General features: G+C 39.4%; 1 protein-coding gene across 8 annotated transcripts in view; it reads right to left on the bottom strand.

Moving 5' to 3' along the window:
- Positions 1–14347, bottom strand: part of atf2 (activating transcription factor 2) — a 225384-nt gene that overhangs the window by 152617 nt on the left and 58420 nt on the right. For all 8 annotated transcript variants that reach the window (XM_051930645.1, XM_051930644.1, XM_051930647.1 and 5 more), the window contains one exon: positions 4420–4506. In XM_051930645.1, the coding sequence (XP_051786605.1) occupies positions 4420–4506 (87 nt within the window). The remainder of the gene's footprint in view (positions 1–4419; positions 4507–14347) is intronic.

Genomic DNA, 14347 nt, shown 5'->3' with positions numbered 1-14347 from the left:
TATCCATAACCTGAGCCCCACCACCTAGTCCACGCTGTTTCAACATACAGTATCAATAGCAAACAGAAGAATGAAAGCTTAACTGACATTTTATTTCTAGGATTCTGTTAGTGGACGGCACGCTGCACACTCTTTTCCGCTTGGCTATGCAACTGAGCCTTGCAAAGGATGGCGTCCACCATGTTTGCTTCTTGCCTTACACCTCTTGCTGATGTAATAACCACTGGTTTCCCAGTGCCCCTAAACCAAGCAGATTAAGTTTACACCTCAGCACATGCAGGATTAAATCTATGCTTATAACTTTTATTCAATTATTTCACTTGACTGCATATTAGTTGTCACCACATGGCCAGAACAGAACACACGTGTGCGATTTTACTTATTAAATGCAATACTTCTGTGAAATAACATGCAGTCATTTTTTTTGGGAGTGTTAGCAATAGTAGTAACACAGGAACACATATCTGGTTTTTTTTAATCAATTTAGGGTGGTTCGCACGCCAGTCCCTACACCCCCCGCCAAGTGTTACGCACCGTTGTGAAGAGGGGGACTGAATGCACCCCAAGGAGATGCGGCCGCTCCTCTGAATCCTCTCTTTAACAGTGATACAACGGGAAACAAATTCCTTTGGTTTTTTTTAACCTCCTCTTTGCTCGACCATCTGCTGGCTTGCTGCTGCTCCAGTGTGGCGTGATCTGCATTTCGAACGTTTTAAAGTCATTGCCTTGTCTCTCTTCTCCCACAGACATCCTCAAACACTACTCAATCTCTTTTCGCTGTTCCGTTATTTCACCAAGTAATATTTTATATTTGTTTGCGCTAATGCGATCTTTACTCTAAGGCTACGCGCCATTGTGAAGAGGGGGGCTGAACGCTCCCCAAGGAGACTCGTTCACTCCTCCGATACCCCTCTTTAATGGTGACACAATGGGAAACAAATAACAGTGGTTTTTTTCTTACCTCCTCTTTGATCGATCATCTGCTGGCTTGCCGCTGCTCCTGTGTGGCGTGACCTGCATTTTGTGCGGCGCTTCAAACGTTTTAAAGTCACTGCCTTGTCTCTCTTCTCCCCCAGACATCCTCAAACACTATTTGATCTGTTTTCACTGTTCTGTTATTTCACCGAGTAATGTTTTCCGTTTGTTAGATCTATCTATCTATCTATCTATCTATCTATCTATCTATCTATCTATCTATCTATCTATCTATCTATCTATCTATCTATCTATCTATCTATCTATCTATCGTGAGCTTTATTCTCATTTTCTTGAGACTTTTGAATTTTCCTGCTTCCATTATCTCTAACATGCTCTGCACGAGTATCACGGGATTTGCTTCCAAAGGTTGTAAGTACGACGTGACTTGCCCGTCTCACGGAAAGTGAAAGTGTTTCTCTGGCTCTGTCTCTCAAACATCTCTCTTCAAAAGATCACGTCTCGTCGCAAGTTTTATTTTTATAATAGAGAGATATTTTTACTTCAATAAAATTAGCATTGTGTTACGTTACTTGTTACTTTAAAAAGTAGAAACAACGTTGTGAAGAAATAACTTTGACTTGAAACACACCAAACTTATCCTATGATAGCTGTGCCTATGAAATGGGGTTCACCCGACTGGTGCCCCAAATCTTTAACCTTGTTTAGTCTGATTCTATTATAATGTATACTTATAAGATGAAAGGAAACCACAAAGAAAACTATGTGACTGTAAAGAATAGTATGTGATGGGAAAATTTAAAGGTGAGGTTTTTGATCAGTGGGACAAAGCCATGATGTACATTAAAAAGCGTTCCTGGAAGCAAAACCATTTATTGTCCAGTGTAATTTCACAAAAATGTAATTATCTCAACTACCTTGGAAAATAAAATCTCATTAAAACTACTGTCTAAGATGTAACAACATGCTCAATGTAATTCATTTAGTTACTATTTATAGTATGCTGTGGTTAGCAATTTAAAACTTACGGGTTCTGACTAAAGCAGATGTATCACCATGAGAAACAACACACAGTGCACTACATACAAATGACTTTGCCTCAATACTAATTATGGTAGGAAATGGCCAACAGCTAAACGGATCGATATCTACAATATTTATTAAAACGAAGATTTCAATATGATGTGAATGAGTTATTATAATAACAGCAGCTCAAACTGTTAGGAGTGCAGTAAATCACCTTTGGCAATTTCCTCAGCACCTTCTCTTATACAGAAGAGCATTGCTACATGGAGACCAAAAAATCTCATGTCAGTGACATAATGTGGTATAAATCAAAATGACGAGAATGACGTAAACGTTAAGTATAAATAAATGGGGTAATTGTAGTATTACATGCAGGATGAAGAGATAATTTGTCTTTCTTTAAACTTTACAGTATGACAGACCCAATTAAGATGTCCCAACCTTTTTATAAAAAAATCATTATTCGTCTTGTATTTTACACATTAATATAAAATGTTAGTTTCTTGTTAAAATAACTTACACAGCTCTGCACATGGCTACACACAGCTTCTTGCTAGTTGTATATTTTAACACTACTTTTTAATCCCTGATCATAGCGGTTCTACTCAAAACTGACACAAGAACTGACCAATCAGATTTGCTGTAATTAAAAAGTTAATGTCTAATGTATACAAGGACATGTCATGTCATTTTCTAACCCGCTTAATCCAGACCAGGATCTTGGGGGGTGGCAGTTAGGTTAAGGTTCAGGGATGACGCCTATCCCAGCTAGTGTAGTGTGCAAGGCAAGTACAAACTGTAGGTGGCACATGGGATGGTTGCGCACCCTGGCAGTAACATTTCCTACCTCGATGGGAGACCCCAAATGAACATAAAGGCATCCCGTCCGAGAGAGTGAAAGAGGTCACACCTGGACAAGGCATCCCTAATGAAGGAACGGACATCCCAGCCAGAGAAGATGGTTCCTTACGCAGATGGGAAACCTCAGACAAATGGAATGGCATCCTGACCGGGCACATGTACAACAACTTCCCTGGCCGAGATAAAAGAAGACAGGAAAGGACTGTCTCTGAGGGATGTTTATTCGCCCCAGGCACTAGATGGCAGCAGCCCTCCATATTGCAGCCCATTCAGGATCCAGCAGAGAATGCTGGGAGTTGTTGTCTGGCATATATAGGACTTCCATGTGATCCAGAAGTACTTCCAATAGTTGACCACCCTGACACTGGAAGAACTCCCGGGTCTTCAATAAAAGAGACCGCACTCCCTTATCCAGTTGACTTGAGCTGGGAAAAAGAAAAGCAACACTCAGCTGGAGGAGGGCAGTCTGGTGGAGAGAGGAGAGGAATTGTGGAGAGACAACTTGTACTTGGTGCTTTTTTGGAGGCATTGTGTTTGATAAACATCCATTTATTTGAACCCAGGACTGTTTGGGGTTTGGGGCTCGCTGGACCCTGCATGATCCTTAGAGAAGGCTGAGGTTGAGTATTGATTTTTGTGCATGCCCTGATTGTGAAACATCACTAATTTTGGGGTCTGATTAACATTATTACTGGGGTGTGGGACAAGGAAGGGCTGAATTATATGCAACACCTGCTGCTTACACTCAGCCCATCTCTCTTACTGGCAGTCCTGGCAGTAGCGCTGCCATTTTAACCGTGTGGCGCATCTGTTTTTGAACTACATTGCAGATGTTATCGTGAGACAAAGCTCATCGACTGTGTTTCATTGCTTAGTGACGCACCAGCACCTGTTGCTTCATGGTGGTCTCCAATCCCCCACACCCCCTAGACTGTTAATCACATGTCATTTCTTTTCAGTGCTTGATGCTTCACGGGATACCCCAAAATAGTGCCTAACCTTCAAGGGGGGACACATTTACAAGATTATTGATATTTATAAAGGTAAGTTGCTCAGTTTATATTTAAACTTTATGTACTGAGTTGAAAGCTTATGATTTTTAGTTCAATTTGTTCACCCACAGTACTGTATGTGGTTCAGTTTATGGTTCAAAAATCAGAAATTTGATTTCTTCATCTTCAAATGTGGAGCGAATATAAATTAAACATTTTCTAGGGGTGGGAGGTATAGAAAAGGTGGGGAACCACCACTGCTATAAATCACTGGGACAATTTTGACAAATCTAGACATAGAAAAATAGCAGGGCCATCTTAACAGCATCATAGGCCACCGGACAAAGTAGTGTGCTGCAGCCCCCGTTTTGATAGCAAAACAGAAACATACATCAGCATTAGAAACATTGTGAGGCCCTCAGCCAGTGCCCATTGTGCCCATACATTAAGACGGCCCCACACTAAAACATCTGCTCCACTTAAAAATAATCACTTAATAAGAAAGGTGACAGGATTTGAACTCATCTCATGTTTGCCTTCAGCAAAAAATCATAAAAGGAAAAACACATAAAGAAGCACAAATCAAGAACATTGCGTCAATTACCATTTTAGCCTCTGACTGCACAGGTTGTGGTGAGGACGGTCCTGGTATTCCTGGGACGTTAGGCACTACGGTAACAGGTCTGACAAGCTGTGAAGAAAGGCAAAAGTGGATGTGAACAAATCGTTAATATGCAGCTTCATTTAGCAACTGTAGAAAGTTCCCACCAACAGCTTAAAATCTTGGCAGTGCATCCAGCTATATAAATGTAATGAATTAATAATAATAATAATAATATTTCTACCTGAGTACCTCCCTTCAACAAACTGGTCTTCCATATATGCACTTATCACTTTCACTTCAGTCTACCATTTCTTTTTCTTTAATGGAAGTTCTCCAGTTGGCAGTAGAACTACAGTGTCCTCCAAAATGTTTGGGACAAAGACACTTTTTGGGTGTTTTTTTTTGGTCATTTCTACATGCCATGACCAAAATTAATGTTAATTACCCTTAAATGAGGGCAGCACAGTGGCACAGTGGTACCACTACTGCCTCGCACTAAGGAGACCAGAGTCTGCAGCATGGAATCTCCCTGTGTGGAGTTCACATGTTCTCCTCATGTTTGCGTTGGTTTCCTCCCACAGTCCAAAAATATGCAGGTTAAGTGAATTGGTGATCTTTAATTGGCTCTAGTGTGTGGTTCGGGTGTGTGAACTGGCACCCTTTCCAAGGTTAGTTCCTGCCTTGTACCCTATCCTAGCTGGGATAGGATCCAGCAGACCCCCGCGACTAAGCAGGTGAGAAAATGACTGACCCTTAAATGAAAGTCTGCAATATGCACTTTAACCACAATGTCTGAATTGTTTGATTTGTAATTTTAGCCGTGGAGGGGTAAATAAAGGAAAAATATGTCTATGTCCCAGACATTATGGAGGGCACTGTATATCAGTAAAATGAAGCTCACATAGCACTTTCTCACATATCTCTAGACTTTATTTGTCCCCTGGGGGAAATTTGGCTTTTTACAAAAGCTCTTTAAATAAATAAATACATAAATAGGTAGATAAGTAAACACATAAATAAATACTTACTTACACACACACACATACACAGACACGCACCCACACACTTTGGTATGAGCACAGACCAGAATGACTATAAAGCAAGAAAATTAAAAAGAAAGAAAACGTCTGACTTGGCTGTCACAGTTACAGTGAGGCGCTATACGGAGGTATTGCTGCTGGTATCAAGGAGGCCCCCCATCGCGTTTCTTGACACAATTCAGCTGAATAAGTTGGTGTTGGTGTGTCACAAAGAGGATGTGCAGCATTGTTCATAATGGCACTCAGGTCAGTTTTAAATCTCTCCTTTGTTACTACCTTCAAGGGATCCAGAGTTTGTCCCATAACTGATCCTGCACTTATAATTAGTTTGTTGATTTGGTGGGCCTCTCTTGAAGTGACATTACCAGCCCAGCACACCATACTGGCCATCACAAAGTTACAGAAGATATGGATGTCACTTCCCATATTAAAGGAACGCAGTCTCCTGAAGAAAAAGAGCCTGCTCTGCCTTTTCTTCTATACTGTAGTTCTTCTGTGTTCCAAAACTACTTCAAACTGTTATTGATGTGGACCCCCAAATACTTGTAGTAATGGACCACCTCTAAACCCTCTCCTTGAATAGTGACCTGGCATAGAGGCTCTTCGGTGCGGGGAAAGTCAATAAGCAGTTCATTGGTTTTGCTGATGATAAATTACAGACAATTCTCAAAGTTCTACCTCTGTCTCGTCCCCCTTATCAATACACCCCATCCATATTACTAAACGAGAATGGTAAACCGGATGGACGCAGGGACATGGGCCGTGGACGCAAAAGACGTAGTGCACAGGCGCCACACAAAGCCCCCCTCCAAGCACCGGAAAATGAGAAATGATGCGCCACGCCCATAGCAACAGACCCATGCAACAAAGCGTCACACGAAGGCCATACCACACGAAACAGGACACACACAAAAAAGAGGATTCACACCCACGACACACAAAGCCCCCCTCCACTAACAGAAATAAAAAATGAGGCAATGCGCCCCTCAAAGAAAACGCACGCCAACAAACGACGTCATACATAGACAACAAGACACCCACGACACACAAAGCCCCCCTCCACTAACAGAAATTAAAAATGAGGCAACGCGCCGCTCAAAGAAAACGCACGCCAACAAATGACGTCATACATAGACAACAAGAGACCGGACTACAATACATATACAGGCGCGACACCTGATGGGTAATAATACGAAGAAACCCTCCAAGCACCGGAAATCCGTCTTGCAAAACTATTAATTATAGATGAATGTACAATGGCATCCAGTCACTTACTCAACACCATTGATAAACTTCTACAAACGTTGATGAATAATAATATTCCCTTTGGAGGAAAGGTACTTTTATTAGGAGGAGATTTTAGACAGTGCTTAGCTATTGCTCTACATGCCATGCGCTCAGCTATTGTTCAGTCCACCTTAAAATACGTGGACGACGTCATACATAAACAACAAGAGACCGGACTACAATACATATACAGGCGCGACACCTGATTGGTAATAATACGAAGAAACGAACAGTCCGCATATTAACAGTGAGTGCAATCCTCCTTATTACTTATCCATATTACTAACGATAAAGAACAAACAAGTCATGAATTCACGATCACGGGTACAGAACGAGACGGCTCGAGTAACGGGACCACAAACACGAACCCGCATGAAAAAAAACAATAAACGTCGGCACCTACAACGCGCTTCTAAAACCGCGGAAGAAAAAATGTTACGCGGACAATTGGCATTGCTTTCAAAAGATACAGTTGGTACAAAACATGCGATGTCCAGATCCAGAATATAACAATTGGTTATTACAACTGGGAGATGGGACACTCACCAATACAGATGGACTTCACCCAGATATTATTACAATTCCTCAAGCCTTTATCTGCGACGACTTAGTTACGGAGATATTTGGAACAGCAATCTCATTAGACCAAATACCCCTTTTAACACAACGAACTATATTATGTCCAAAAAATATTAATGTGGAAAACATAAATACCCAAGTCATTGCATTACTTCCTGTAGAGGCACAGCTCTTTCTAAGCTCTGACAAAGTTGACTCTGATGACAACAATGACCATCTTAATTTCCCCTTACAATATTTGAACACTATTAACCCAGCCGGATTACCACAACACAATCTTAACCTTACAATCGGAACAATAATCATGCTATTAAAAAACCTTAACACTAAACAAGGTTTATGCAATGGTACACGTTTAGTCGTCAACACCATGACACACAATGTTATTGAAGCAAAACTTCTTACAGGATCACATGCTAACAATACTGTTCTGATTCCTACAATTGACCTTACAAGTTCTGACCTAGAATTACCTTTTACACTTAAACGGCGACAGTTCCCCATTAGACCTGCATTTGCCATGACCATCAACAAATCACAAGGCCAAACCATGAACAAGGTTGGCATCTACCTCTCTGACCCCGTTTTTGGACATGGACAACTTTATGTGGCCTTCTCACGAGTTCGACGTTCATCTGACGTTAAAGTTAAGGTTATAAATGATCCATGGCAAGAGAAACTCATTCAAGAACAAGACACCATCTTTACTACTAATGTTGTGTGCAAAGAAATTTTCCGATAAATCTTTACACTGTGCCTTGCAATTTATTCTTGGCTTCCTATATGCGTCATCTACACCTTCACACTATGCTATATCTCATACATACATCTCGCTATTTATAATTACCCAACACCAGGGGTTGGCGAGGGAAGCGAGCAGGGGGCGGAGCCCCCTAGTAAATACAGAATCATCTGAGAATTTCTGCAGGTGACTTGACCTGATATTATAACTCTGCTTATCTAATAAAGGAGCTGCAAATAGCTGAAGAGTAGAGTAGTGAGCACAACACTCCAAATATTTAAAAGAAAGTATTTACACCAATACCAACTAAATAAAATACATAAATAATTTGGGATTTTAGAGATTTCACTCCAAAAAATGAATTTTGTGGCATATAAGCAAGACATTTTATGATCCACAAGCAAGTTTCTTTGGTGCCCCAGTCTGTCAGCTATCGTTGTGCCAAGTTTAGATGTCATATCCCATAGTATTGAAACGTTAGACTGTTTGGAACATTGTGTCTCCATGTTTGGAAACCTTTAATCTCTTGCACCTAAACAACCTCTCAAAACAAGTACTGTAGTAGCAATTATATTTTTTTATTTTTTATAAAAAATATACATGTTCACACAAACACACACACACACTATATATCACTCTGAAGCAACAAGTAAACAACTTAACCACGTTTTATATATATATATATATATATATATATATATATATATATATATATATATACATACATACATACACACAGGTCCATAAATATTTGGACAGAGACAACTTTTTTCTAATTTTGGTTCTGTACATTACCACAATGAATTTGAAATGAAACAACTCAGATGCAGTTGAAGTGCAGACTTTCAGCTTTAATTCAGTGGGGTGAACAAAATGATTGCATAAAAATGTGAGGCAACTAAAGTATTTTTTAACACAATGCTGGAAGCCCTGAGCAGAGCTAGTCACACACACACCACGCGTCAGAGGTGGGTAGTAACGAGTTACATTTACTCCGTTACATTTACTTGAGTAACTTTTTAAAAAAATTGTACTTCTACGAGTAGTTTTACTGCACCATACTTTTTACTTTTACTTAAGTACATCTGTGAAGAAGAAACGCTACTCTTACTCCGCTACATTGGGCAACATTCGACTCGTTGCTTTTTTCATTTACACATTTATCTATATACTAGCAAAATACCCGCGCTTCGCAGCGGAGAAGTAGTGTGTTAAAGAGGTTATGTAAACATATATATACATAAACAGTGTATATACATAAATATATACATATACACATCCACATATATATACATATATCAACATATATATACACATACATATATATATATATATATATATATATATATATATATAAACACACAGATGCAGACACATATACATATATATACATATACATATTTGTATATCTACATATATATACACATATATACATATATATACATATTTGTATATCTACATATATATAAACATATATACATATATATACATATTTGTATATCTACATACATACACATCTATCTATCTATCTATCTATCTATATATATATATATATATATATATATATATATATATATATATATTTATATACACACACACATATATATATACACATACATATATATAAATATATATAGCTGATTAGCCAGTGGATTCGCTCACTGAGTGCAAGAGAAAAAAATAAAATGTATGTATAAAATAAGTTAAATTGCCAAATTTATTTTTCCACAAATAAAGAGCACTTACAATAACATAGAAATCAATATAAACAACATTAACATCATTATCATTTGAGAATATGAAGTAATATATAAGAAGCACATTGCATATAAATATAAATTATTAAACATTAAAATGTTCTTCTATAAAACAGTACCGTGGCTATTAGTTTGTCTGTCCAGGATTTTAAATGAGCTGTAGCTCGCAAACCGTTTCACCTATTGACTTGAAATTTGGTACACAGATACTACGTCACGTCTACTATTCGCTTTCCCACACATATGAACACATATATATATATATATATACACACATACATATACACACACATACACATATATACATATACATACATAGTGCGTTGCAACACGGGCTGTGATTGTTACATGGGAGGGAGACGACAAATCACAGCTTCCCGCTTTGTAATCGGGCTTGTGATTGCTGCTTTGACGGATGCCCAGATCCCACAGTATTTCCCCTTAGGAGAGGCGTTAGGCAAGTGTAATTGAATAGCGGTGGTGCAAGTTATTACTCTTTTTATCTTTATTTTATTTTATTGTAGAATCAACTCACAGCTGCGCGCACCAGTGCGTGCGTGGCGGATGCGTACGGCTGACGTTTTCATTGTCTACTGGTAATCATTTTTGAGGCAGATTGAAGACTTAAGTGCCAGCTTAAGTGAAAAATTAAAGAAAACATACTAAGTTTTAAAAGAAATCAGTTTTAACGGGAAAAGATGCCGACGAAAGAAGAGAAGCAGCGGGACGCTAGGGTCAAGAGCTGCTCATTAAGCAGCAAGCGCATCAACCTCTGAGCAAACGAATGGTAAACGTACAGAGAAAGAGGATAAATACTATGAATGGTCATGTCAAGTGTATTCACTCCACGTTATCGTGCAGTGCGCTGTTACTGGTATTTTGATAAAAGAATCTGAATAACATATAAGAATCGTATAAATTATTAAACAGTAAAACATTAACATTTAAGAAGTAAAGATACATTGAGTACTACTGTAGTGCTTTCGGGTATAGTACATTTTTTGTTTGCCCATTACATGCATAAATGTATAAATTTTTTGGTGTACCTACCCAAGAACATGACCCGGCAGTTAAAAATTTATCGCTCCAGCAATTTTAACTCTGTTACAAAGTCATCTAATATGGTATTGTAAACGGCAGCGGGAGCGTTTCTATAAACTCAATTTAAACTTACTGTTTACACCGTGCTTTGAAGATGCATAGTATGCGACACGTGTTTCGCCGTAATTGTGGGCTCATCAGGAGTACACAGTCACTGCACTCCCTTACGGGAATCGATCCTCGGACGTAGAGGCGAAGCCCCTAACGTTGTGCCACGGCGTGAGGTTCGTTCATTTCACAGCATGTAGATCGGGGTAATTACATTGCAGGCATTCGTAGTCTGATTCACAATCTGATTGTATGGGTGGTTACCTACCAGGTAACGCTTGTGGTTGGTGAGCAAGTCGGCTAACTTCTGCCACGGTGCCCTCTTTCAGTTGCGAGAAGCAGATCATACAATGGTTGAAATAGTTTAATATATATAGCAAAATCACCGCGCTTCGCAGGGGCGAATATGGTATTGCAAACGGCAGCGTTTCTATAAACTTAAAGTTACGGTTTATACCGTGCCTTGTTTCATATTCTTTTCCTACCTTATCAATTGTGTAATGTGTTTTTTGAACAGGTTTGATTAATGCAAGTGATCACTCCTGCTGCGTTCAGTCACTTCACGTGAGCCACTCTCTTGTGTGATGTTGCGATGTCCACGGGTTTATTTAATGTTAGCTAAGACCCGGCAGTTAAAAGTTTCTCGCTACAGCAATTTTAACTCTGTTACAAAGTGATGCAAACTGTCGTTTATACCTCGTGTCTTCTCATTAAACTTGTATCTCGCGAATATGGCATTGCAAACGGCAGCGGGAGCGTTTCTATAAAGTTAAGGTTATGGTTTACACCGTGCTTTTTTATACCTCGTGTCTTCTCATTAAACTTGTATCTCGCGAATATGGTATTGCAAACGGCAGCGGGAGCGTTTCTATAAAGTTAATTTAGACTTACGGTTTACACCGTGCTTTTTTATACCTCGTGTCTTATGAAGATGCTTGTATGCGTCACTCACTCGCTTCTTATTGTTTCGCTGGCTTGTCAATTGTGTAATGAATGTTTTCTTCTGCGCTCTTTGGGGCTCCTCCTTCTTTTCTACGTACTGAGTTCACAGTCAGTTCACGTGATTACGTGGGAGGCGTGATGACGCGACACGCAACTCAGTCTCCTACGGCCATCTTGCTGCCTACCATTACAGTATATGGACAAAAAAGAGGTTCCAGTTATGACCATTACGTGTATAATTTTGAAATGAAAACTGCCTAACTTTTGTAAGTAAGCTGTAAGGAATGAGCCTGCCAAATTTCAGCCTTCCACCTACACGGAAAGTTGGAGAATTAGTGATGAGTCAGTCAGTCAGTCAGTCAGTGAGTGAGTCAGTCAGTCAGTCAGTGAGGGCTTTGCCTTTTATTATTATAGATATAAAATCCCTATGTGCGTCCAGGTGTCCGTGTGTGGGTGTCTTCTGATGAAGTGCGCATGCGCGGGGTACGGTGCAATGCGCGATATTACTGTCAGAGAAAGTTAGAGGCATTTTACGGAAATACAAACCAGTATTACTGCGAGAGGAAATTAAAGGTACACAATACAGTGACACATATTACAGCCACATACAAGCCAGTATTACTGTCAGAGGAGATTAAAGGCATATTACCGACGCGCACGTCTGTATTACCGCCAGAGAAAATTAAAGGTATATTACGGACATACAAGCCAGCGGACGTACAAGACGGTATCCTTCAATAAGGGCACGCACAAAAAGGCGAGCCCTTATTCGCCACGCTCAATTGAGGTCGCCCTTTTGAAGCTCGCCTTTTTGTGCACGCCCTTATTGAATAGAGCCATACAAGACAGTATTACTGTCACAGAAAATTAAAGACACACAATACACGGCGGCAGCCCATGAAGAACGGTCAGCTCAGCAAGTAAACATCACCAAAAGAAAGGCTGAAAGAAAGAAAAATACGACCAACAAAAAGAATGGGGTCAAAGTCCCTTGCCATTTAATATAGACTGTTCCTACTAATGTTCATGCACTACTGTTCTAGCGCCCGTTATTGTAATGGGCTAAATGACTAGTATACGCTATATTTTAGTTGGAGAGAAGTCACCAGTGGATCTACTGAATGACTGTTTCACCAATCAGATGTAGCAACAATAATCACATGACTCCATTTCACCAATCAGACATAGCAACAATAATCACATGACTCCGTTTCACCAATCAGATGTAGCAACAATAATCACACGACTCCGTTTCACCAATCAGACTTAGCCATGCAGTCACATGACCACACACAAACTTCCTGCGTCTGCAACCTGTGAGAGACTTTTTAGTCATGCGGGGCTCCTGTTCACTGCAAGAACCTTGAGAGCCAACTCCTGCTGAAGCTTAACCATCACTTCACTGAGTGAAGAACAAGCAGGTTTTAACCAAACATGCAAAGACACAGTCAAGGTAAAGTGAGACTTCTTGTAGGTGCACAAGCTGCTTTGTTCTATTGTTATTTTCTATCAGCTGTGCTATTTGGAGGGCCAGTGAGTATGCAGTATTATACGGTCAGCATACAGTCAGTATATCTCGTCACTGTAAGTAGTTTGCACTGTTCAAACACATGTTACCTACTGTAGGTATCGGCTTCAAAAGCTTTGTAGTGAAAAACTGAGATTTGGAACTTTGTGTTATTTGTGCATCTTTATTTTGTAAAGATGTTATTTATTTTTACTCATTTTTAATTTTGTTATTTGGAAATAGCAGAATTTGCACATTATTTTATATTTTTGTCTGTCTTATTACAACATTTCTATAAAATAAATCATTTAGTTATGATCACACAGGTACTCAGTACTTGAGTAGTCTTTTCACCAAATACTTTTTTACTCTTGAGTAATTTTTTGGATGACTACTTTTTACTTCTATTTGAGTAATATTATTTTGAAGTAACGCTACTCTTACTTGAGTACAATTTTTGGCTACTCTACCCACCTCTGCCACACGTACACCTAATCCAGTAGAGTAAAACCCTGCAGCACAAATTTAATTCATCACGGAAAACCAGTTGTGGACTGAGTTGGTCGTGGACCGGGGCAATTTATCCCAAAAGAAATAATGGAAATAGAATTAATCCTTTCTGAGTCCCCAAGACTCCCATACATAACCTATTTAATATCTATATTTGAGTTTTTTTTCTGCATAATAAATTACAGTATTGTTTAAGACTCCCATACCTAACCTATTTAATACCCATAATTGAGTTTTCTGCATATTTACCCTTTCAGCCTTTGCAACTTATTACTAGTACATATATATATATAGCCATTTTTGTAAGGCAAAGGTGCGTTTTGTAGACGTTGGAACCAGGTGTGCTACCATGAGCACAGAGTGGAGAGACTGGCATACAGTACGCAAAACATGGAAGGGAAACAAGTAGGATTGA

The sequence above is a fragment of the Erpetoichthys calabaricus genome, chromosome 8, assembly GCF_900747795.2.
Source record: "Erpetoichthys calabaricus chromosome 8, fErpCal1.3, whole genome shotgun sequence".
In the NCBI taxonomy this organism is placed as follows: Eukaryota; Metazoa; Chordata; class Cladistia; order Polypteriformes; family Polypteridae; genus Erpetoichthys; species Erpetoichthys calabaricus.
The sequence above is the reverse complement of the archived record's forward strand: the minus strand, read 5'-3'. Positions and strand labels throughout refer to the sequence as shown.